Source organism: Sitophilus oryzae, unplaced genomic scaffold (assembly GCF_002938485.1).
Source record: "Sitophilus oryzae breed Bouriz unplaced genomic scaffold, Soryzae_2.0 scaffold_1181_pilon_pilon, whole genome shotgun sequence".
In the NCBI taxonomy this organism is placed as follows: domain Eukaryota; kingdom Metazoa; phylum Arthropoda; class Insecta; order Coleoptera; family Curculionidae; genus Sitophilus; species Sitophilus oryzae.
Genome location: NW_022145817.1, coordinates 2,310,311 through 2,338,234, shown reverse-complemented (window position 1 = coordinate 2,338,234; position 27,924 = coordinate 2,310,311). Strand labels below are relative to the sequence as shown.

General features: G+C 32.0%; 1 protein-coding gene across 5 annotated transcripts in view; it reads right to left on the bottom strand.

Annotated features, from left to right (window-relative positions):
* LOC115891488 (liprin-beta-2) overlaps positions 1-27,924 on the bottom strand; it is a 122,561-nt gene that overhangs the window by 56,433 nt on the left and 38,204 nt on the right. For all 5 annotated transcript variants that reach the window (XM_030911951.1, XM_030911947.1, XM_030911952.1 and 2 more), the window contains exons 2-3: positions 15,824-16,411; positions 8,241-8,479 (exon numbers count right to left, since the gene is read on the bottom strand). In XM_030911951.1, coding sequence (XP_030767811.1) covers positions 8,241-8,479; positions 15,824-16,365 — 781 coding nt within the window. In that variant the 5' untranslated portion in view covers positions 16,366-16,411. The remainder of the gene's footprint in view (positions 1-8,240; positions 8,480-15,823; positions 16,412-27,924) is intronic.

The following is a 27,924-nucleotide window of genomic DNA, read 5'->3' as shown; positions in this document are numbered from 1 at the left end:
TACAAATGTTTATGTGAAACATCCCAAGCATTTCTTTGTGACTTTTTTCTACTTTTTTGAAAACCTATACACGCTCCCCCGCAAGAACATACATCACATAACCTTTTCTTCTTTTTACCATCTAATTTTCAAAATACACAATAGTGCCCCACGACGCTCAATTAATGTCATGTTCGGCTCACCTACTATAGCCTAAAATTTTCTTGAAAAATATAGTATACATTTTAACAGGAAAACTTGACTCGATCGTGAATAGAATGCCAACAAATTGTTATACAGAGAACCAATAATTTCAAATATGTGTCATTGCATTGTTTCTGTTAACAAGCCTTCTATAAATGCCTAACGAAGGCTTTGAATAGTTTTATCCTTCCACCACCGTTGCCTCTGTATTTTCCAACTTTCGACAATCTCTGCTATGCCATTTATCTCTCGTATACCATCAGATTAAATCAGATATCATTTGATCTATATTGATTAGATGATTAGTAGGGATTTACGCCTTTAATCCTCAGATGCGAAGTTATTTTGTGTAATAGTTTCTATAATTCGACTTAATGTTATGCTTATGTTTCCCACGACTTTTTTATTCCACTTAACAAACCATGAATGATCTAATTATCAAAACATGCAATACATTATGATGAACATAAAAGACACTGCTTGAATTAAACCGCAAAATTTAACGTTATAGCTATTTAAAATAAAAATATTAATAACCAATTGATTAAATATTGATATATAGAACATATTTTAATGAAACGGAAAAGAGAAAAAATTAATTATACAAAATCTATCTGTTATTTTAGATTTATAAATGTGCATTAATTTAAAATAAATCACCGAAAGTATTGACCACAATCTAATTTAATTAAATCATGCATAGAGACTGCCTACAATTTGATTTTTTTATTGTTGGGTTTATAGAAAATTATGTAGAAATAAATTTATGACATTCAATGAAAAAGAGTATTATTAAAATTTGTCACAGAAAAAAATGTATTATTCATATAAAAGTGGTGTTAAATTAGTATGTTAAGATGTTGCACATTTTTTTTTCAACAAAAACTTGTTAAAAAAACTATAATGAAGGTTCCATAAATAAGTGCAAGTATTTTAAGGGGTTGTAGATCTGGGAGGCATGTATAGCCGCCCATACTAAAATATGTTAATAAAAAGTTGGTAGTAAAGTAAAGGAATTTTCCCATTTTTTTATCACAAAAACTGCAACTTTGACTGATTTTGATGTTATTACAAATTTTGTTGCAAATATTATTCCCAATCTTAAATTGAAAACCGCGTTTCGCTAGCTACTGTAATTTTGGAGTTACGATTTTTTAAAAATTTTAACCCCCTCCCATACCCCCTTACCAACCCCCCACAAACCAAACCAAACCAAATTTCAGGTGAATAAACAAGTGGCACTAAAAAGTTTATTAGAATTTCCTTGAAGTTTTTAGTTTTTTTTTAGATTTTTTTTTAAATTTCCCGGAAATTTAGCGTCTTCTATGAGCTTCTTCTTAGTTGGTATCATTTTATAGACACGTGCAAGCCTGCTAAATTGTTTTTTTTTTCTATTATACTAATAATTAACTTGCTATAACGAATCCGACTTTGTTTTATTTATTTAGATTGCTTCTGAATGCATTTAAAGAAATTCAAACTGAAGTGATACCTATATAGATATAGTCAACTAGTCAGGAAGATTTCAACTAGTCAGGAAGATTTCGACAGACGACAGAAAAATGACAGAAAATACAATTACCTGTAAATTAAAATGACAGACACAACTGTCACTGTCATGAATCCTCCCGTTGGACAGAATATAGTAAATATATCGAGTTTTATATATTTTTTAACTCAGTTTATATATTCTTCAAATTCAAAATGTATAGTAGAGACAGTACTAGAAAATGTATAGTAGAGTAAGTAGAGACAGACCACACAGAAAAATGATTTAATATTCTAGACAACTTCTCTGATTCTCCAATTTTAAAAATTACAAAGCAATTTTTCACTCAGCTTCACATTATTTTTCCCCGTATCACTTCGAAACAGACTAAAATTTAAATTGCCTGGTTCGCTTTGTTATTCTTTTTGCTACACATTACACGTCGGAAAACCACTGGCGCTTTCAGAATCTAATTCAACTCGAATACTATACAGAATGTCCCAAAAATAAGAGCACGTCTTTTAAGGGGTGGTAGATCTGGCCAAAAGAAACATATTTTCTCTTTACCATTTTTAAAATAAATTGAAAATAACCGAGCTATTTAACTTCAAAAAAATTCAAAAATATTTATTTATATTAGTATTTTAAACTTCAATCTAGAGTGCCATTCCTGTGTTAAAAACACTAATTTTTAATCAAGGAGCCTTGGAAAACTATATTTGATCGTCTAATATTTTTAGTGTCTTGTCCTGGTCGGTTAAAAGATACCTAAATCGTATTTTTAATCATATCTCAATTTTTTCAAATGGAATGAGGGTGGCTCATTAACATATTTGGAAAAAGCAATTTTTTACGAATAATTTGGTACCACACACTTATTATTTTGAACCGCATGTTGCAATTTCAAATAAACCATATTCGAAAATGTCAAGAGTTGACATATGATATTTCATTCTATTCAGATTGTCATTTTCTACCGAATAAGTAACAAAATACCGAGCCCATTACCATTGCCCTCTACTAGTAGGAGTCATATTGACGCCAGAATTAAATTTTTCGTGTCAAAAAACTCCGAGACACCAATTTTCATCCAAATATTGATGTTACTTATTTAGAGTTAGTAGTTAAATTATTTAGAAAAAATCGAAATAAAAATGAATTTTCTACACCCTGTATCTCTGAAAGTAAGCATTTTAGGACATACATTTATAGGAACTTTTCTACTTATTTTTATCTGCAGAATATGCTGCCGAAGTTTCCGGAATACAGTTCGGACCACCCTGTATATTTCGTATGGCAGCAAAGGATACTATTCACAATATAAACAACAATAAAATATACATATTAAAAATAAAATATACAAATATAAATATACAGGGTATTGTCATCTTCATAAAAAGAATCGATTTAACTATTCATTTCCTAACCTAGAATTTAGGTGAACGTAGATTTGAAATGTCTGGATGAAACAAGTAGAAGATATCACTTAATACGAGGATTCAAGTTAGGTACTTATTTTGCAAAAGACTAAGTTAAGGGTCGAAACGTCAAACTACTTTGTTTTCATCAATAAATAATAATTATGGATTAAATCTCTAAAATATTTATTTACACCTGACCTCAAACCAAGAATAAAATTTACTTAAAATATATTTCATAAGTTAACAACGTTAATTTACAACGAATAATTATTGAAGCTAAAATAAATTTTAAATAGATTTTAATTAAATGAAGATTTACAAAAATACGGTCCTGGAATAAAAAATAAATTTAAATGAGAGCGTTCCAGCAACACGATGCCTCCAATCGTAGCATGTGTTTCGTATCTTTTTATTGCCGGGTTTAAACAGTTCCTGCTTTATTCGTATTTATAACCGCTACTATAAAAATATTTTTCCAATTGTAGACTGCAGTATAACTTAACAGTTTCGGAAAACACTTTATGTCCGGAACTATTTTTGACATTTTTAGGATTGGCACCTTATATTTAATTACTTTTGAGAGTATAATGTTAAAATAACTATAAATCATATTTATTATAATATACAAAATACTACAAGCGATAACAATTAAACTTTTAGTTATACGTAATCGAGGGCGCGATTTTTAAATTCATTGTTACCAACCATGGACATTTCGGCGTAGAGCTAACTAAACTGGAATTTAAATTTCCCGCTAGGGATTCAGATGGTAGCTCTGCTGTAAAAAATGTCAAGTGGTCACATTGATTTATTTATTTCCTGACATTGTCATTAGTTTTGACACTTTAATTTTGTTTTACGAGTTTTTAATTTAAATAATTTGTGTTGTGATACTTTAACTTTAAAATTTTTTACTACCAGATCTTGCAGTCGAACATTGTTCTTTTTAGAACCTCTTTTAGTGCGAAGTGTGCAACATAGATTAATAACCAATGCAAAAACTCATCCCAACCTTATTAGAATATTTTGAACGGGAATGCGGTAGTAATGGCCTTTTATCTAAGTTTTTAACTGTTTATATCTTTATAATTCATTTATTTTTGTTTTCTAAAATATGTTGATTAAAAGAAAATATGTAAAAGTGGGCAACGCTGTGCCGGTCAAGCTTAATCACGTGAATAAAAGTTTAATTGGTATGAAGTATAAATAATAATTATGTTTCTTAAAAAGAACTCTGTTTTTCGCGACTACAACATGAAATAGTTATTTTTACTAAACACTACTACGTTAAATTCAAAAGAAAATCGAGACATACCTCACGACTCACGAAATGTAATCAGTGGGGATGGAGGGGTTAAAAAATCCCCAAAAACGCAATTTACTGACGCACCCTTATTTGAAAAACGGCCCTGAAATGCACGTATTTAAAATTCACCCTGTTACAATTCATAAATAACTTTTTTTATATTCAACTTTTAAATACATAGATAGCCACACACAAATTTAGCCACCTAATGGTGCGTTTAGACTTGAGCTGAGCACGCACGCACTGATCCTTCGCGAATGCTCAAGTGTAAACGGCTGTGCGCGCACGCTCACTCTGAATCTGTCTATGCGCGAGCAGCCGCGAACGTGAGCCATCTGGTGTCGGTTTTTGGTCCGTGCTCAAAGGGATTTTATGTGTGCGCGAACGCTCAGTCTGCACCGGCAATTTGTTTTGTCTGCATGCGTGCGTGCGTCTGTGATTTTTTTTTCGTTTTCTTTATTAAAATTATGGCGTGGACCAATGAATCTTCGTTATTATTAATTCAAGAATATGAAAAGTTGCCGATATTAAAGGATGTTAAACATTCTTCGTATTATTCAAAATCCAAAAAAATTACGCATGGCAAGATCTTGTAAATAAAATTAATATAAACATAGTCCCCCCCCCCGGACACTAAGTTGTTTAATAAATTATATCGACTTGTAAAAATTTGGGTTTGCCACCAGCGACGATGTTTTCGATTTTTCTTCTTTTTATTAGCTCATTTTCATTGTTAAGCTGTGCATAACAATGAATGCAGTCGCGACTATTTCTTGGTCATCCATTATTTTCACCAACACAAGTCTGCTGTGCGTGCACAAGTGGATCACTTCATTCGTCGGAAATAAGTTTTTAACTTAAACGGAGCCGAGAGCGCGAACGAATACCGTGCGCGCACGCTCAGCTCGTGCGTGCTGAAGTCTAAACGCACCTTAAAATTAACATTTTTAATTTAAAATTGTGTGATTTCAAAGTACACGATTCAAACTAAGATTCAAACTGAGACTTCTATAGATTTATAGTTTTTAATTTGACATAAATAAATAAATGACATCTCAATATACAGGGTCGGCAATAGTGCGTCGGGCATCTGTAGCTCATAGAATAAAAAAAATTGGGAGTTTTGTTTAAGTGCAAACCTAAAGTATGTACTAAGATGTATTTTAGGAAAATATTTTAACTTCTACAGGGTGACTCAAAAAAGTGAGTGGATCGGGCTGATTTTTTTTTAAATGAACCACCTCGATTGCATCTTTGGCTTCCTTTCAGATCACTTTACATAATCCTAAGATATGTGTAAATATGTTTCGATAGTTTCAGAGATATTAAGAAATAAATAAAAAATATATATTTTTTAAACTTTTAAAAAAAAATATTAAAAATATAATAACAGTCCTGATATCAAAAATATATTAGGTATTTACTTTAGATGGTCTCTACTTACTTTACTATAAATATCGTAATCTTAAATCATACAGGATGTTCAAAATTCTACGCCAAACTTTCTAAAATTTAAAATATTTTTTCTTCGTTTTTTTAAATGTAACATCCTGTATATTATTTTTTTAATAGATGGAGAATTAAAAAATGAACATTTTTCGTATTTAAAGTTTTTCAAAATTTTTAACGGTTTAACTTTTTTATTATAGGAGCTGCAGATGCCCGACGCACTATTGCCGGACCCTGTATGATCTAATCTAGTCTAATTGTAAGTCTAATTTCGTACAAAGTTTCATAACTGCACTAGAGCGATAATTAAGGCACTGCTTGCGGTAGACATGTCAACCAATGTCAAAACATTTTCATTACATGCCTGTGGTAGATAACATAGACTAATATGGTGTAGCATTATCCAATGCACCGTACACTGTAGGTATGTATGTCATTGCTTCTGACGTTCAAAATGTATTAAGTTGGGAATGTACTGGATAATAGACTTATAGTTCGCATAAGTTTATTGGATTACCGAGAGATTATTCAGTATTGAGAAGAAAAAAAAATCTTTATTTTACTTTATAGGTACTTAATTTAAAAGAATTTGATACATATATTATTCATAATGAATAGGTTAACTTAGATTTTAAATTTAAATTAACAAATCACATCAGCTTTAAAGAATTACCGCAACACAAACTACGGACTGGTCTGAGAACGATATTGTTTGGTTGATAGATGAATATCGTCGAAATAAGAATAATTTATGGAATCCCAGGCACAAAAACTCAAAAAGACGCATATGAAGACATAACCACCAAAGAAAAAAACTAGAGAATTTTAGATCTGAAACACCCGACGAATTCAGACGAACTTATCATCGGACTGAAAATGTTCTACTGTGCTGTAGAGATGGCTTTTACAGTTAGAAACGGAGTTACATCAAGCTTCATAGATCTACATCCAGGTTCCAGTTCTGCCGGATATAGATCAGCATAACCTTTAATTTTAATTTAACTAAATTTTGTTTTGCACGAAGCAATCCGCGTTCGAAAGTGTTGTAGTCCTTATTACCTGATCTTAGCTGTTCAATTTATTTTGTAGAAATACCTTGAGGGTTCAAATTTTTGACTATGAGGCAAAGTATTACGAAATTTACATACTAATAAAGGAAAGATTCTAATAAATAACACAACACTGGAAATAGTAGAAGAATATACAGGGTGTTCCAAAAATAAGTGCAAGTATTTTAACTGGGAGTATAACCAGAAACACGCCTATGAGGTATTTTTCGCGAAACAAATTTTTTTGGAAATACGGAATTTTTTGAAAAAAAAAATGGAATTTTTTTTAGTTTTTAGTTAAAAACATAATTTCTTGATAATATGGCAACATAGGTAGTAGATTAAATTTACAAGAAAGAAAATCCAGAAAAGATCCAGTGGTTCTCAAAATTTTAGAAAAAAATATTTTTTTTTGGAAATTTTCAAAGTAAAATAACTCCGTTATTTTGGACTTATTTGAAAAACGATAAAGAGAAAATATGTTTTTTTTATCGAGATCTACCACCCCTTAAAATACTTGCACTTATTTCTGGGACACCCTGTATATATTTGGGACAACTAATACACAGCTAGGGATCTCTAAAATAAAACTCAATTTTCCAATTCAAAATTCAATATCTTTTTAAAACTCAAATAAAAACTCAATCACATTCAAATCTAGAATCCCCCTCTATCTAAAGAAAGCCCCTCTATCTAAAGAAGAAACCTGGACACTTAAAACGGACGTCATAAGGAAACTGCAGATCGCACAACGCTCAATGGAACGAAATATGCTGGGAATAACTAAGAGGGACCATAAAAGAATAGAGTGGATACGACTAAAGACCCAGGTAATAGATGTCATCCACAGAATCAAGTCCCTCAAATGGCAATGGGCAGGAGACATGACAAGAAGAACGGACAACAGATGGACCACAACAATTAGAGCATGGTACCCACGAGAAGTTAAGTGACCTAGAAGAAAACCGAATCTGCGATGGGACCATGATATTAGGAAATTAGCGGGGATAACTTAGGCCGCATAGCCAACAGTAGACAACAATAGGCCCAACTACAAAGAGAGTACGCGAGGGAGGCTACACCATAATTGGAAATGGTTGAATAAGCTGAAAATGATGATGGCATACTAATAAAAGATAGTCGAGACAATTAAAGCTTACAGCCTTCCATAAAAACTGCAGCATACTCGAAGCAAAATGATCGGTATTTAACAGATAATATTTTTAAGAAATAAAAATGGAGAACTAAACCTAAATTTTAAACATTGTCCTCGTCTGCTAATTTCTTTGATACATAACAATGAGGATTAAAAATCAATATGCATATAAAAAATTTGTTCTTACCTCTGGACGATTGAGCGCTGCTTGCACTGATCCTCTCCTCTTCAGCTATAGTTGCTAAGCCATGATTAATAAAACATTCTCCTTCGCTGTCACTACTTGCTTCCAAACTGTCACTGTCAATATCAGCGGATTCTTGATCGTACCCAAGCACAACAACCAGTTCCTCCGGTTCGCAAATGTAGCGGTTGAAACTCGATGTAAAATTATTGTTGTGATTCTTCGAATTAGACGTTGTTACACTAAAGGGAAATTGAACAGATAAAACATCGAACATTCAAAAGTAAATATAAATGAATAAAACAACAAAGTCGGGTTAGTTGCACCATTTTTAACTCGAGAATAGTACCAATATTAGTATAGGGACCAATTTTAATGATTCGTTGGAATTGGTTTTGCCCCCAGTAGCAGAATAACTATCCTAATAATATTGGAAATATTAACGGCAAAAAAAAGTTATACAGATAATGAAAATCATCTGCATGCCATATTTCGATCAGTATTGGCGGAAACCCCGTTCTTTGACCCTATAGGGCAGTTTTTAACCATTTTCCTGGGACTTTACGAAAAGAAGTGTTTTCATGGTCGACGAATTAAGCCGAGATTTGGGTCTCTTTGTGTTTATTTATTAGTCATTTACTGGACTAGTATGGTAATTGAATATTCAAATCTAGAAAGATATTGAAATATGTATACCGGGTGCGTCTCAAAAGTGGCTCACCCCTATAACTTTTTTATTTTTTTCAGTTAAAAAAAGTAGATTCGGTATATTAGTATATGATATAAATCAGGATTGATTAACGTATTCAATTATGTTAATATGCTAATATTCACGTTAATATGCTAATAATTAATATAAGCCTAGCCACCCTCGTTCCGTTTTAAAAAAATGAGATATGATTAAAAATACGATTTGGGAATCTTTTAACCGGCCAAGACAAGACACTAAAAACATTAGACTGTCAAATCTATTTTTCCAAGGCTCCTTGATTAAGAATTAGGGTTTTTAACATAGCCATGGCAGTCTAGATTGAAATTTAAAATGCGATTTTTTATTAAACGAGTATGTCAAAAATTGACATATGATATGACATTCTATTCAGAATTTTATATTCTATCGAATAAAGTAAAAAAAATACCGATGGTGCCATTTAAAAATAAAAAGTTGTAGTCATTTCCGGTGAAACAGGAAGTGACCAAAAACAATTGAATACGTCAATCAATCCTAATTTATGTCATATACTAACATACTAAATCTCATTTTTTTGTCTGAAAAAATAACTTTAGAGACGCACCCGGTATAGAAAATGCTTGAATTACAAAATTACAATATTAATGAAAAAACTATTTTCAAAACCAAGTCGAAAAACATAAAGAAAACCTTTTTTGAATGTCAAATATACATGCGAAGTGTGGCGCTGTAGAAGTTTGATAAACTTTCTTAATTAGAATAAATCCGAACTAAAATTTAAAAGTCAATTCAGTACTTGCCCTAATTAGTGAACTATTCTATAAGGTAACATTCATAAAACCACGAAAAAATACTTCAAGTTTATTTTAGAATGTTCTGTAAACATTCTAACCTGGTATTTGGAAAGAATGCACTCGTTTCCAGTTGGAATTAATTTTATGCTAGCCAATTTATTTATACGCTGCTTCGAAAATATATTTTTCCAAGTTGAATAGCACCTGGATTTTGTATCAATGTCTGAACATATCCGGGGCTCTATTAAATCTACTTGCTTTAGAAATAAATCTAATTTGAAGGTATGCATATCACAAATTTCTTTAGATTTTTTTTTACTATAATTAGAGATATCTACACTCAGATGCAAAAAAACGCAACGGAAGAATATTTCGTCAAATTTGGAGTGTTATATTTTTTTTATTTTTAACCCAATTTCTATGATTTTTTTTGATTAATTGTATATAAATACAGGGTGGTCCGAACTGTATTCCGGAAACTTCGGCAGCATATTTTGCAGATAAAAATAAGTAAAAAAGTTCGTATAAATGTATGTCCTAAACTGCTTTGTTTCAGAGATACAGGGTGTAGAAATTTCATTTTTATTTCGATTTTTTCCATATAATTTCTGAAGTAACGTCAATATTTGGATTAAAATTGGTGTCTGGGAGTTTTTTGACATGAGAAATTTGATTTTGACGTCAATATGACTTCTATTTGAAGAGGGTGCCACCTACATGTGTTTTAACTGCTTTGAAGAGTAATAACTTTTCGTCCGTACCTGTATAAAACTACTGAGTGAAAAAATATACATACACTGAAAAAAAGGATCTCTCAGTCGAAATGAATATGACTTTGACCCAAAAGATTGGCGCTTTTCAATAGGGCCAAGAACGACGTTTCTTTGCCCAAAGCATTAACTATCTATATACAGGGTGAGTTTCCTACGATTTTCTCTATGGGTATCTCGGAAACTACTGGAGATAGAGAGTCGGTTAAATGGGAAAAGAATTGCAGTTTTGTGGGGTCATAAATATTCGCCTTTCAGATTTTTGAAAAAGTTCATGGCTTACTAGATATTTCGAAAAAAACAAATTTCGGATATTTTAAAAATTGTCTCTAATTCTCTTATAAGCTATTTTAGACAAAAAGTTTTCAGATAAAAGTTGTAGATAATCACATCCTTAATGAGACCGTGTCCTCCGTTTTTTTTCCAAAGCCTGTCATTTTCGATATATGACACAAACATATGTTTTTTAAAATGGAAACCATAGTTGGCCATGACTTCATAAAAAGCGCAATTTTTTAAGCTTTTTAGCGATATAAGCTATAATATGTTTTCTTCGAAAAATTACTGAGTTATAGCCAATTCTTATCATTTTTAAACAATTTCACTTAGTTAGCCATGGAAACAAGTTTAATCGTCTTTGCTCTCATAAATGTGAAGCTGTCAAATCCAATCTCTGTAAATTAAAATAAACAAAAATTGTAAATATGAATTTTTCAAATGAAGAAAAACGTGTAGGATTATTGGTTCAACCTTTCTTGGCCATACATTTTCGAGGATACGTTGTCCGGTGACTGTTACGTTTTTTAGAGAACGGTTTTCAAGATATGTTAGAAAAGTTAAATTTAGTTATAGCCAATTCTTATCTTTCTTGACTAATTTCACTTAGATTGCATGGTATTCTTATTCTGTTATGATTTATAACTTATAAAAAGTCAGAATATATTACAAAACGGTTCTTTACAATTTACATTACACAAACTAAAACTTAAAAAAATAATATCACTACATACACTTTCAAGTTATTTTAGAAAATGCTCAAAAAATCCGTCATTGTTTTGAGTTGCATCTTTTTAAAACTGAATTCCTACTTAATCTCATAGAAGGACCGGTCGACTTAATTAAACTTTTCTCGTACCGCCACTTCGAGTGCCTCTCTTAATTCATAAGTTCTTTTGTCAACCCTTATTGTTAACTATACGGTATAAAAAAGTCTAAAATGGATAGGTCAGGTGATCGAGGAGGCCCATGCAATTAGTCCACCTCTTCCTATCCCTGCGTTTGTATAATTATTATATAAATAATTTTTAAAATTTCTTTCATTATGAAGGGTGGGGGGTGGTGTGTCATGTTGAAACCGCTCTATTGATGCGCGAGTATCTACACGCTTTTCTTCATTTGAAAAATTCATATTTACAATTTTTGTTTATTATAATTTACAAAGTTTGGATGTGACAGCTTAACATTTCTGAGAGCAACGCCGATTGAACTTGTTTCCATGGCTAACTAAGTGAAATTGTTTAAAAATGATAAGAATTGACCATATCTCAGTAATTTTTCGAAGAAAATATATTATAGCTTATATCATTAAAAAGCTTAAAAAATGGCGCTTTTTATGAAGTCATGGCCAACTATGGTTTCCATTTAAAAAAAAAATGTTTGTGTCATATATCAAAAATGACAAGCTTTAGAAAAAAACGGAGGACACGGTCTCATTAATGTGATTATCTACAACTTTTATCTGAAAACTTTTTGTCTAAAATAGCTTATAATGAAATTAGAGACAATTTTTTAAAAAGCCAAAATTTGTTTTTTTCGAAATATCTAGTAAGCCATGAACTTTTTCAAAAATCTGAAAGGCGAATATTTATGACCCCACAAAACTGCAATTCTTTCCCCATTTAACCGACTCTCTATCTCCAGTAGTTTCCGAGATACCCATAGAGAACATCGTAGGAAACTCACCCTGTATAAGCTTTAAAAAATTACTTTAGAGAATAGAAGAATCTATCTGTCCAATATTATAAGCAAAAAGTAAAAACATTTTTTATACTCTAATAGCAAACGCCAAAACAATTAATTTGATTACTTTTTAATTAGGTTATTATACTCAGAGAACCCAGACTTTCTGTAACACAGAATTATTATTTTATAACCACTACAAAATTAGCTCTCAACTTAATGAAAAGAAGCAGCTTTCAAGGATATTACTCAGATTTTTATCTAATTTCGGCCTTTTCATCTCTGCTAAAGAGTTCCATCTGGAAAAATAAAAGAGTACATGTATCGATCCTTTATATTTTTAGCTATTTTTTGCCTTCACTGTCTATTGAAGTTGTCCTTCGAGTCAAAGACTTTTTAGCGTATGTATATTTTGTTACTTTACATTAAGTATAACATCAAATAATACTCCATTAATTATTTTATTATAAATACCGTATGATCGAAAAAAAACGGTGTGCAGTTGGCTTGGAAAAGAACATCGATGACATTTCCCATATACAGGGTGTCCCAGAAAAAGGTACAAGTATTTTAAGGGGTGGTAAATCTCGATAAAAGAAACATATTTTCTCTTTATCGTTTTTCAAATAAGTCCATGAAAATTTTCAAAAAAAATGATTTTTTGCTAAAATTTTGAGAACCAGTTTTTTCTCCAGAATCCAGAACGAATCTTTTCTGGATTTTCTTTCTTGTAAATTTAATCTAATACCTATGTTGCCATATTGTCAAGAAATTATGTTTTTTAACTAAAAACTAAAAAAAATCCAAAAAAAATTCAAAAAATTTCGAATTTTCAATTTTTTTTTCGCGATAAAATCCTCATAGGCGTTTTTCTGGGGCTGAACTATACTACCAGTTAAAATACTTACACTTACTTCTGGGACATCCTGTATAATTTTACATATAAAATGACAGCGATAATTTCATAGCCATCGCTGACGCCGTTTTTTTTCAATCATATTGTACAAAAAATCGAATATTAGTCCTTTTAGTATCTTAATTTTTATGCATTCTCTAAAAGTCGACTTTTTTCCCCGAATAGAACATTTTTTTCAAACGTTCACAAATAATTTTTTAAACAATTTCAAGCCATTTCAAAAGTTAAAAATAATATAAAAATCTTGTAAGCAATTATAGAGGGTGTCCCAATATTCCGTGGATATAGAACTACTAATGTAGTAAATATTAAAGGGATCATTTTACGAAAAGAAAATATGTCGTCGGTGGGGTTAGGAAATATTTACGCTAAAATTTATGTAGGGGTGGGGGTAGTTTTCATCCTTCCCGTACTTTTCCTTTGTTTTTGTGAAAGTCAAATTTTAAAGCACTTAATAAAAAGGTTCTTAAAATATATCTTAAAAAATGTGTTTAATTTTTTTAAAGATTGATGCCCTCTAGCGGGCAAATAAAGCATTTTCATATAGAAGTAAATTGTGTCCAATGAACTTGTTTTGATTTCAAAAATACGTACTAATTCTATGTCCACGGAATATTGGGACACCCTGTATATCGAGAAACTATGATTACGCTTATTGAACTTGATACTTAATGTCAGTTTAATATACAGGGTCGCGGTTATGTCTGGAAATGGTCGATTATTAGGTAAAATATAGGAGGTACCGCAAAAAGTTGAATACAAAAGTTATAGGATTTTTAAATATCTATTAGCGAATAACAAATTTAAATATACAGGGTCGGTCATAAAGACGTGGCACATAAAAGTTTCATTTTTTTTATAGAACCCCTTGTATATTATTGCATATTTCAATTCTTCCTTCAATTCTAAACAAAAATCGAAATACACACAATGTACCTCAAACCAACCGTTTCCGAGTTATTGACTTTCGAAAATATCACTTAAACAATTTGATTTAATTAATTTCGATATGTTCAGTTTCATTTAGCGATGCTATTCTGCCGAAACTGTGATACTTGATAATATTTGACATTAGTTCTCAAGTTAACATTTATAGATGTATAAAATGAGATTATACCAAGTCAGGAAAATACAAAATTGTCGTTTAACATTTCAATTCTTCAATTTATATATTTTGTGTATTACGATTATTGCTTAAAAGTGAAGGAAGAATTGAAATATGCAATAATATACAGGAAGTTTCATTTACAAAAAAAAATTGATGTGCCACAACTTTATGACCGACCCTGTATACTTAAATTTACTAGTAGCTAATAAGCATTAAAAAACCCATCACAACGGTATCACAGTTTCGGCAGAATGGCATCGCTAAATGAAACAGAACATATCGAAATTAATTAAATCAAATTGTTTAAGTGATATTTTCAAAAGTCAATAACTCGGAAACGGTTGGTTTGAGGTACATGGTGTGATTTCGATTTTTGCTTAGAATTGAAGGAAGAATCGAAATATGCAATAATATACAGGGAGTACTATTTAAAAAAATAAAACTTTTATGTGCCACGATTTTATGACCCACCCTGTATACTTAAATTTATTACTCGCTAAGTATCTCCAGTATGTCCCCGGATTGTCTTTACAAGAGAAAAAAAAAAGAAAAAAAAAATTTTCTCAAAAAAACATTTTGAGAAAAATGCATTCTTCATAAACATTTTTGCTTGTTTTAAAATGCCTAATCCCGTTTATACTTTTCCAAATTTTCATACCGTTTTAGAGAAAATTAAGATAAACATGAAAATATGGCGGGAGCCCTAAAAATCAAAAGGCGTTTCTATGGTAATACAATTCGACTTCATTCTTTGATAGATGGTTATTATTAATTTTGATTAAAACGTCATATATTCTTTGCTGTCGCTGAAGTATCATATTTTCCGGTAACTATCACCCTTCCGTAGCATTGAACTAAATAAATTTTGTGCTTTTTTAACATTTTAAAATAACAAAAAATATTACGTTAATTAAAATTCTATGAATAACAATCTACCGTATGATCAAAAAAAACGGCGTCAGCGATAGCTATGAAATGAAGATCGCTGTCATTTTATATGTAAATTTATATGGGAAATGTCATTGATCGTCATTTCCCAGCAAACTGGACGCCGTTTTTTTTTTCGATCATACGGTATCAAAGAATGAAAACAAAGTTATATTACCATAGAAAAGCGTTTTGATTTTTAGGGCTTAAGAAAAAATTCCACCATATTTTCATGTTTTTCTTAATTTTCTCTAAAACGGTATGGAAATTTGGAAAATTATAAACGGGTTTAAACATTTTAGAACAAGCAACATTTTTATGAAGAATACATTTTTCTCAAAATGCCAATAATAACTAAATTTTTCCTCTTGAAAAGACCAATCTGGGGACATACTGCATAAAAATTGCATATAATATTTACCTTCTTTTTTCCTCATCATTCTTTCCAGTATTTTCATCCTCCTCGTACCCTCCACCCTCGCTCTTGAAGTCTATAGTCACACAATTCCTGCCTACGGCAACCCTCCGCACTTCACCCTCACCCACCCCATGGGTCACGTCACCGGAGTCCGAAACGTTCGCCGCAGGCACCACGGGCACATCTCCATCCACCGGACACGCACTCTGTCGGCTGATCTTGGAGATACTCGACGGTTTCCGAGACTCTGGAGCCGAATTGCTGCAGAACGTCCTTTCCACGTCCGCCACCACGGAGTCGAAGTCTTTAACCGCCAGTTCGAAGTTGCGATGTTCCGCTATCGCGTCTTGGCTATTTTTAGAAGCGCTCTTGTCGGAGTTTGTTGGTGTTGTTGGTTTCCTAGTGGGGCTATTTCCGTCGAGGATGGGGCGCGTTTTGGGCGGCTTCGGCGGCAGTTTGGGCGGCGGACTGAACTGGCGGGTCTGTTTTTCGAGCACGGCCACCACGGCGGCCACGACCGCCCCACTTTTGCACACCTCTCGCATGCTTTAATAATAGCTCGCTAATATTTTCGCACAGAAATGATACGATCTGAAAAAGAGCAATGTTGTACTTTGGTTAAATATAAATATGTGGTTCAAATTCGTTTCGGTTACAAAAATCTAGATTGTAACGATTAATCACACCATATGTATAATAAAATCACCGTTGGTAAAGAATGCCAAACCTCACAACGCGGTTCTTCCGCTATAAAAAGCTGTCATGTAAAATCATGAAATGATCTGAAAAAGAGCAATGCTATATTTGTAACCTAGTGGCAGATTCCTCGCGTAAAAATAAGAATTATTATTAATATCGACATAGGTCCGATTCTGCTTTGTTTCGTAGCTACAAAGTGAAAATCTTAATAATCTTTCGACTGATTTATTATAATTTTCTTCCAAGTACTAGTGATTCCAATGAAATTTTGAGGATAAAAATTACTATAAGTTCCACATATTTTAATGCTAAAAAAATATACCGGGTGTTGCATCGTCGGACGGGACATAGGAAATCCCATGTAAATTTTAATGGGGTCAATTATTGGCTTCCCTAATTATTTTAGAGAATAATTCTATTTAGGTTTATTGAAGAGCACTAAAACCCACACTCAAAAGAATAACTTTAGATATTTTTGATTAGCTCGTTTACGAGTTATCGCCGATTTCTTTTTAAATATTTCTCCTTTCCTATGGCGCTGTATTTACTTATGAGCACCAGTCAAGGTAAAAGATAACTGTCAAATGAAGTTGTCATTTCAGAAATTTACCTATTTAGTGCTTTATTATTATTGAAAACTCATTCCTACATCGGAAATCTTAGAGATGTATTTATAAATACAAATTAATATAAATTAAAGTAAAATAAAGTAATCAAATACAAGGTTAATTATAGTATTATTACAATATTCAAGAACTTATTAATTTAGGTACTATTAAATTGTTAGAACTTTAGGATTTAAGAAAATGTTCAAATATTCCTCCATCGACTGCTAGACAATAACCATCATAAAATTCTCTTACATTCGTTAGTTGGTAAACTGAAATTTTATTGCATTCGGCAGAAATAGCATTTTTTAACTCGTCTAGATTTGGGTATTTTTCATCTTTGTATATCCTGCTTTTTAGATGGCCCCAGAGAAAGAAATCATTTGGCGAAATATCAGGAGACCTTGCTGGCCAATTTACTGTAAGTATGATTTAGGCCAATAACGTTTCCGTTAAAACTATTGTCTACATATTCCCGAACAGCCAGGGTACTAAGTGCCGGGCAGCCATCCATTTGGTACCAAACTTCCTGATTTTCCCTAGCGGCATCATATAAAGCAGGTAAAATATGATTTTCGAGTAGTTCCAAATAATATTCTGCATTTAAATTTCGCATAAGAAATAATGGCCCGAAAATACTGTGTCCGAATATCCCTGCCCAAACATTTACTTTCTGTGGATATTGCGTCCTTGTTTCGACAAATCTGTGTTGGTTTTCTTTGTTCCAATATCGATAATTTTGAACATTGGGTTCATTATTTAAGGTAAACGTGCATTCGTCAGTGAAATATATGTTTTTTAAAAATTCCCTATCCGTGTTTGCTCTTTCCATCATATCAAAACAAAACGCCTGCCGCCGTATTTCGTCCCCATCTCGTATCTCTTGGTGCTTTTCATATTTGAAGGAATAGTATTTATGTCGTTTCAAAATTCGAAACGCTGTAGTGTGATCTATTCCTATTTCATCCTCAAGTTTCCTTGTGCTGATCTTTCCATCGTTCTCTTCCACGCACAATAAAACTTCCAAGACGGTATCATTTCTTGCATCTTCTCTTTGTTCCTGCCTTGCTTCACATCTGCAGTTATTTATTAGGGTACCTTTGGTCTCAAATCTGTGGATATTCCTTGCGATTGTAGATTTTTCAGGTATCGGTCTATTCGGATACAGAGCAGCAAACATGTCCGACACCTTTTGATAACTATTTCCTTGATAATACCATTTAATCATCAATACTTTTTCTTCGGTAGTGTAATTCATGGCTAATATTTTCGATGTAGGTATATGAGTTTTTAATAATAATAATAAAGCACTAAATAGACAAATTTCTGAAATGACAACTTTATTTGACAGTTATCTTTTACCTTGACTGGTGCTCATAAGTCAATACAGGGCCATAAGAAAGGAGAAATATTTAAAAAAAAATCGGCGATAACTCGTAAACGGGCTAATCAAAAATATCTAAAGTTATTCTTTTGAATGTGGGTTTTAGTGCTATTCAATAAACCTAAATAGAATTATTCTCTAAAATAATTAGGGAAGCCAATAATTGACCCCATTAAAATTTACATGGGATTTCCTATGTCCCGCTCGACCATGCAACACCCGGTATATTCATAGTAATATTCAACAACTTTTTTTAAATATTGTTGTCTTTAATCAACTGCCTATCACATTTATAGTGACCATATCGATATTATACAGGGTGAGTCTTAAATAAGTGCAAATATTTTAATGGGTAGTAATTTCGACCCCAGAAATACGATTATGAGTTTTTTCACGAACAAAAAAATCTTAAAATTTGAAATTTTTTGAACATTTTTTTTGGTGATTTTTTTTTCTTGATATTATGGCAACGTATGTAGATAGTAGATTAAATTTACAAGAAAGAAAACACAGAAAAGATCCAGTGTTTATCAAATTTTTAGTAAAAAATAATTCTTTTGGAAATTTTCAAAGTAAAATAAGTCGGTTATATTTTGGACTTGAAAAACAGTAAAGAGAAAATATTATGTTCCTTTAATCGAGATCTACCAGCCCTAAAAATATTTGTACTTATTTAAGATTCACCCTGTATAGGGTGTCCCAGAAATAAGTGCATGTATTTTAAGGGATGGTAGATCTGGTTACAAGAAACATACTATTTTCTCTTTACAATTTTTAAAATAATTTAATAATAACCGACTTATTTAACTTTGAATTTAAAAAAAAAATAATGGCAACATTTTGAGAGCCGCCAGCCGCAATCGATAATCAGCCCCAAATACCAATAATAATGAATAGAATGACATGTCATATGTCATATGTCAACTTCTGACATTCTCACTTAAAAAAACGAATTTTAAATTTCAATCTAGGGTGCCATGGCTATGTTAAAAACACTAATTTTTAATCAAGGAGCCTTGGAAAAATGGATTTCATCTAATATTTTTAGTGTCGTTTAGTTTTTAGTGTTCAAATCGAACAAGGGTAGCTCATTAGCATACCGTATGATCGAAAAAAAACGGCGTCCAGTTGGCTGGGAAATGAACATCAATGACATTTCCCATATAAATTTACGTTTAAAATGACAGCGATCTTCATTCCATAGCCATCGCTGACGCCGTTTTTTCTCGATCATACGGTATTTGGAAAAAGAATTTTTACTAATGATTTGATACCACACATTAATATATGTCATATTATACTAAAATACCAAATCTCATTTTTTTATCTGAAAAAATCAAAAAGTTATAGGGGTGTGCTACTTTTGAAATGAACCAGGTATATACTTCGAATCAAAAAAATCGATTTAGTGTTCATTTCTTACTAATTAATTTTCTATAATGATGCAAAGCTGGTACTCTAAATAAAAAAAAATAATAAAAGGTAAGGATATTTTGAAATAATTAAATTTTAGAAATTTCTAACTTAATTTTCTTCTGTGTAGAGGGAAAAATGTTTCAAAGGTATTTTATTAATTAGGGCGCATAGGTTGTTAAAATAATAGACTAAGGTATTCGAGATCCATCCGATTTTTAATTTTATAATCTAATATAATACGGGTTATTTACTTAGTACGTTTTTGTATTAATTTTGTATAAAATTTGCCATTGCATTTTTTAGGTATAGTAAATATCAAGAATTATTGCTTTATTCATCACAAAGGGTTTAAAGATGTATTTAATTAACATAGTAAATCTTTGTATGTAACCAAATTTGAACTCAATGCCTAGAAGCGTCCAGAAGTTATTACGATTTTTTTTTCATAAATATTCAATAAATATTTATAAAGAATACAGGGTGGCGCATTAGTTAGAAGAAGTTCAATATCGTCGTTGTTGATATGAAAAATAGTTTCAAAAAGCGCATGGTTTATAAAAGTGCCTATCCTAAAAAAATGTTGTGTACGGGGTGTGTCTAAAAAAGTAATGATAAAGTTATTTTAAATTGCAACCCCAATTTTTCTGTACAGAACATTTTAAATATTGCAATGTTATCCAAGACATAAAAAATAACCTGCATAATACAATGTGAGTTTTCCTTCGCGGATTTGTTCTCTGATGCTTGGTTATTAGGAAAATATTGCTAGGTGTTTGATTTAAAAAAAAACGGTATCGAAAAATATTTAGACGTATCTTTCTTCACTTGAAAAGAGTTATCCCATGGTCTAAAAGGAATTTTTAAGAATGTCAATTATAAACTTGTGCATAGTGCTAATAATAAATTACAACAATTATTAGGTAATCCAAAGGATAAAACACCTCACTGAAAAGGTCGGGTATTTATGAAATTTCTTGTAAAGATTGTAATCAGAAATATGTTGGGCAAACTAGAAGATCAATATTAACTAGATTTAAAGAACATTTAGCTCAGATAAGATATGGTAGACCGGATAAATCTTGCGTTGGCGAACATATCGTTGATAAAGAACGTTGTATAGATCTTAATAATTTAAAATTAATTAAACAAGTCTCAAATTACAGGCAATTAGATGCATATGAAAGCATCAGAATTAATAAATGTAAAGATAGTATGAACAGAGACAACGGTCCAATTCCTTCAAGTTCTTTGTTCCTACTACTCTAGTGGCGGAAATCTAACTGTTACGCTCAGTGGGCTCTGACTCGGTTGGCTAGATTTTGCCACGCCCACTCGGTGCCCACTAAGCGAGTATATAAACGCTCAACTTGTAGATTGTACTTTAGTTTATAATCATCTGCTGATGATGCTAACATGGTTAGCGAAACGCGCGCCCAGTGTAAAAGTAAAAGTGTTTTGGTGTATTGTCGTGATTTAGTGCTTTTATTTTGCTGTGTAACACCAAAGGTTCCAACCCTCAACTGTAATAATTGACATTATATTAATTAATGTTTACTAATTGACCCTAAAATGCCACAGAAATCAAATATATAATCTTCATTACAAAAATGAGAGAATGATACATAAAGAAAATTTAGAGCTACTGAAAAATTAATTTTCAGCAAATAAATAAAAGATAAAAAACAAGAACAAATTATTTTCAAATATTAATACAATCAATCTTATGAAACTGCCAGCCTATTTTAATAAAAAATAATGGAACATTCCCCAATATTCAATAGCCCGTTAAACGAAAAACTGGAAGCGGTTTTTTTCTATATAATAAAAGCGATTGCTGTCCAAAGGCTGTATTACTGTCGACACGAAAAGCGTATTAAGGGATTTCTTGTTTTACTCATACGAGCTGTAACCAAGGGTAGGTGTAACGCTAAAACTTTTATAAATTATCACGAGAAAAATTGTAAATATGATAGCCTTTAGTGGATTTATTTATTTACTAGTTTCTTTCCCAGGACTTCGTCCGAATTAAATTCTACTTTTATTAATATAAAGAGTAATATTTATTATAGCACCCTATAACGGGTGCGTCTCAAAAGTGGCTCACCCCTATAACTTTTTTATTTTTTTCAGATAAAAAAACGAGATTTGATATGTTAGTATATGACATAAATTAGGATTGACTGACGTATTCAATTCTTTTCGGCCACTTCCTGTTTTACAGGAAATGACAACAACTTTCGATTTTTAAATCGCACTCTCGATATATTTTTTACTTTATTCGATAGAAAATGACACACGATAGATTTACATATCATATGTCAACTTTTGACATTTTCGTTTAAAACAAAATTGTATTTTAAATTTCTAATTTATTAGAATTACTAATTTGTAATCAAGGTACCTTGGAAAAACAGATCTGAAATTCTAGTGTTTTAGTGTCTTATCCTGGCCGGTTAAAAGGTGCCTAAATCGTATTTTTAATCATATCTCAATTTGTTCAAATGGAACGAGGGTGGCTCGTTAGCATATTTGGAAAAGGCATTTTATTGTTAGGAATCGCATGTTGCAATTTCAAATAATTGATATTCGAAAATGTTAAAAGTTGACATATGATATGTCATTCTATTGAGAGTGTCGTTTTATATCGAATAAAGTAACAAAATACCGAGGATGTAAGTTGTAGTCATTTCCGGTGAAACGAGAAGTGACAAGTGACCGAAAACAATTGAATACGTCAATAAATCCTAATTTATGTTATATACTACAGTACAACCAAACCAAACATACCAAATCTCGATTTTTTATCTAAAAAAAAAAAAATAAAAAAGTTATAGGGGTGAGCCACTTTTGAGACGTACCCAGTATAGAGGCAATATTTGTCTCGCAAATACCTATGTGTGTCTAGTTGTAATTGATAGTCTATTATTATAGCACCTAGTGGCAATATTTGAAATAGAGATGAGTAGATCCGGATGGATACGAATCCATGGACCTCCCTCCGGTACCTGGTTCTGATGAATGCACAGGGTGTCCCATTTTAGTTGAAATCATACGGTATCTCCGTTATTCGTGAAGATAGCAAAGGGTCCAGTTTGCACAAACCTGTGCCACTTTTTTGTCAAACGGAAGATGCCGTAAACAAAATTTTTATAGCCCTCTTCGTTTCTGACCTACAGGGTATTTTCGAAAATTTTGCAATTTGGGACAGCCCCTGTATCTCCGTTATTATGGATGATATCGAAAAGGTGAAAACTGATTCTTGTAGAACTTTTTACGCAGAAAAAAATAAAAATGAAAATTTTGTTGACAGCATCTTCCCTTCGACAAAAAAGTGGCACAGGTTTGTGCAAACCGCACCCTTCTATTTTCACGAATAACGGAGATAGGTATCGTATGATTTCAACCAAAATGGGACACCCTGTACATACGACCAAATACCTTTGTAGGGAAACTGAAATAATTGATTAAAGCTGTGATTAAAGTACCATACGACCGAAAAAAAAACGGCGTCAGCGATGGCTACGAAATAAGATCACTGTCATTTTCTAAGGAAAATTATATGGGGAATGTCATCGATCGTCATTTCCAAGTCAACTGGACGCAGATACTGTATTTCATAATACACGAAGTACTTTAAAGAATCAAAAAATAAAATGGTAAAAGAAATAAAAGCAAGAATTTTATTGAATAGTGAATCATAATAAAATAAACATTATTTTGTATGAAATAATTTCTACTGACGTAAAAAGATTTCCCTATAGCTTCCAAAAATAACTTTAAAGAAAGTTGGGGTCAAATTTGAGTCATAGTAGATTTTCCTGTCTATTTTTACAACGTCCCGTGACAGTGAAAAATGCACAAAATTCCTGAACCGTCTGTCTGAAATTCGTTATCAATATTGGAATACCTCAACAACTTTGACTTACAGCCAAAAATTATGAAATAGCAACACAACTGTTCCCGTATGTAAACAATGAAATTAATTAAATGAAACACAGCTTAAGCCCTGTCTACACTTAACGTTTTACCTGAAAAACATAGAACTGTACTACAAATATGTGTTTATGGTTTAAATTTTATTTGTACGCAAATTGTAGCTAGTTTATACGACTTTTTAGTATCTCTTGCTAAATTAAAAATGAAAGAACCCATCTGTCAATTATACGAAGGAAAAGAAAATATTGATATCTTGGTGAAAGTTTGAAACACCCTGTGTGGAATATTTTAACAAAGCAAAGAATTTAAAAGTCATTTTATCAGCTAGGTATGCATCTTTTACCGATAGTTTGTTTGTTGGTTCATCTCAATAGCTTTATTTTTATTGAAAATACATACATACATACATACATACACTGTAAAAAATCAGCCTGAGTGAACACATATTTCTCAGGGAGTGAATTTTTTGAGTGAAATAATTGAGTACATTTTTATCTAAAATAGAGTAAATTCATCATTTTACTCAAATATGATCTCTATTTAATCAATAGCTATTGAATAAGCTCATGTTCGAGTTATAACCCCTATCTTTGAGTAATGGAATAGAAAAATTCACTTAAAAACTCATGTTATGTTTTACACAATAAAAATTTGAGTGAAATCACCCAGTTTAGAGTATTTTCGCTCATTACTAATCATACGTCATACGCGCTTCTTCGATACCGAATAAGCTATTTCCCTGTTCCTCAGTTTTTAATTATCTGTTCGAGTCGTAGGTTGTCTTGTTCCTTCGAAGGTGCCCAGGTTACAAGTCCATAGTGTATGTGTGTGTGATGTAAAGTGTGACAGTGGCCGCGTGGCGTGGTGAAGCGAATACGAACTCATAACTCCTAAATATGTTTTATGTTAAGAACATTTTTTTTCACATCGCAGAAATCCGCCTAACATATATTCAAATTCGACTGCGTCTACTGATTGCCGCAATGCTCGGATGTTTCCTGGACTAATTAGCGTAGCGAAAATCTAGGTACTTTCCCTCAATCTGGAACTGGGAACTGGAACATTTGGCAGAATAACATTTTTTTTTAATTTTCAGGAGGAAAAGTATCTGGATTTTCCGGAGGATTTTCGTTATTAAAAGTTAGTTTAGAAATTAGAAATATTCGAGAATGTTGGTAGCCGAGCTGACGAATGCTCTTAATAAAGCGGATTTTTGCGATGTGATGCAACTTTTCTAGACATCTAGCTTAAAAAGTTCCTGTATTTTTTCCAAAAAGAGTTGAAAACTTTTTAAAATGTTTTTGATATTATAATAATAGTGTTATATTTGGTTTTATTTGTTTTTTTGTCAAATAAAAATGACAAATAAAAATATTTTTGAAGGTTCTACAGTTTTTTATTTGGTTTGTTAAAAAAAACGAAATATTCTAAATGATTTTTTTAAAAGCTATGTAAGCTAACTTGTTATTTTATTACAAGTGACCAGATGCCTCCCAAAAGTGAATTTTAGGAAATGGACATGTTCGAGACCATGTCCTAAACTGAAACTTACCTTTGAAAGGCACCTGCCCACCTGTTATAAAATAACAAGTTAGCTTACATATAGCTTTTAAAAAAATAATTTAGAATATATTTCTCAATACTGAGTGAAATTAATACTCAGATATGAGTACTAATCGAGTTAAGTGTAACACAAATTTGAGTAAAAGTCACTCAATAAAAGGTGTCTTGAACTCAACACTTAGTGAGTTCACTCATTTTAAAGTGAATAAATTATCAAAATCGATCAAAATCCTACTCAAGGTAAACAATAATGAGTAAAAAAGGAGTCTTTCGTCTAATCTCGATTGAGTGAAAACACTCAGTGCTTTTCACTCTGAGAATTGAAGATTCACTCGGTTCTGTAGAGTGGAAATTTCACTCAATCGGGTGTGGACAGAAATTGAGAAAGTATTGAGTGAAATCTGAGTGAAATTTCACTCATTTTTTTTTACAGTGTACTGCCATTACTCGCTGACGAGTATTTGACACGCATCAGAAGATGGTCACGCAAGGCGTTTTCTTTCATGAGCTTTTCTGTGACTGAAAAGCCCGATACGTGATGTTATCTGTCTACCGCACCCCGGACATTCAAAAATCTCAATGCTTTGTTGCCTCTTTACTTTTTGGTTGTCGCTGTTAACTGAGTTTACAATTCTTCTCCATTCCGTTCTATTGTGAGCTGCTTCTTCCCACTCATTCTGCTTGTTAATCCCCCTTTAAGTGTTCGTGGAAAATATCCTTGTACCTTTTGAGTTGTCCACCCGGCCTCCTCTTACCGTCTACAAGTTCACCGTAAAGCAGCGATTTTGATATGCGATTTTCTTGCATTCTGCATACGTGACCAGTCCATCTTAAGCGGGACTTTGTAATAATGACTTCAATACTCTCGCAGTTTGCTTTTTCAAGGACCGACACGTTTGAGACATGATGGAACCACCGGATTCTTAAGAGTTGTCTAAGGTGTCTCTGTTGCAACTTGTTTAATGCGTTCATGTGTTGGCGGTACGACACCCAGGTTTCGCTTCCATATAACATGGTGGGAATTATTATTGCTCAGTACACTGCAAGTTTCGTTTTTGTGCTCAAGTTATGATTGTAGAAAACCGTGTCTTTTAATTTCCAGAATGCTCTTGAGGCACTGCTAATCCTGTGCTGAATTTCAGAGTCGATATTGGCCTTCTCCGAAATCAAACTGCCGATGTAATTGAATTCCGCTACATATTCCAATAGTTCTTCTCCGATTTTTATAGCATTTTGTGATCTTCGATTGAAAATATTCGCTTTTGAAGAAGACACAAAATTTTTTTCATAATTTTTACATTAAAACCATACCTTTGCTTTTGATTCCAATCAAGAGACATATGAAATAGTGTTTATTATTTACGTAATGCTGTCACTGCTATTGAAAAATCGTAATATTATTGTCTGCTGGCTGTTCGGCAGTTCTCTAGCAGAGATGGGTGTAAGTCGAGAAGTTGTATCCGCTATAGTTACTTTAATTGAAGATGATAGTCAAAATTATGTCACTAACAGATTTAGGTATACATGAAGTACAGTGCAGCCGCTTTCTCGAGACAAGTTCATATTCTAGACGTCCAGGAACTTTTGTATGAAAATTTCGAATCGAGACGATCGAATATAGTAAGACATATTGTAAGTTTCCCAAGTAGCAAAAAGAAGTTCTAAAGGAATTGAATTATTTTATAACAGTCGAATAGCGTTGTCTTAAGGACTGCTTGATTTTATTAAGGGTTTGGTTTCGACCATTCTGTTTTTTAATAAAAGTTGTCATATTAAACTATTTTCTAGTGATTTTTACAACGTATCCTATAACGCATTAAACGATAATTTCTTTTAGTATGATATAACACTTAATAAGACAATGCTATATGATAACAAACATATTATTTTATTAGACTCTTATACCCACCATGTAAAAGTTCTATAATATTCATATAACTAGTAGTCACAAGATCATATAATAGTTACTTAAACTTGTCTTATTAAAGTTGTATTACGTTGTATGATAGAATGTTTTATTGCGTTAACTACGGTGCTGTATACAACACTAGTTATATAGCCTTATATGATAAAATTGTGATTAACAAAATAAATTCGCTGTAATATCTGCATTATAAAACTGGGAATGTATAATATAACCTCATTTTAAATTAAATGGTATACCTAGTTATTTATTTTGTTATTGTTGTTGTTGCAAAAGTAATATCTACGTACGAGTATAATCAATCACAGCTATTATGAATTCTGGACAAAGTTGGAAAAAAGTAAACATACGCAGTGGTAGTTATAAAGAGCATGTAAGAAAAAACTCATCGAAATTACGGCAAATAATCCCGAGAATTCCCTGGGTTCCCAAAAGCCAAAATCTCTCGTGTTGTCTGGCTTCTTCAAAGTATTGTTGCCACGTTGATGTAAAAGTTTTACTGTAGTTGTTGTGTTTTCCGAGTCCTTAGGTTGCCGCTCACTCGTCGGGCATGCATGAAACCATGAAAACCTGA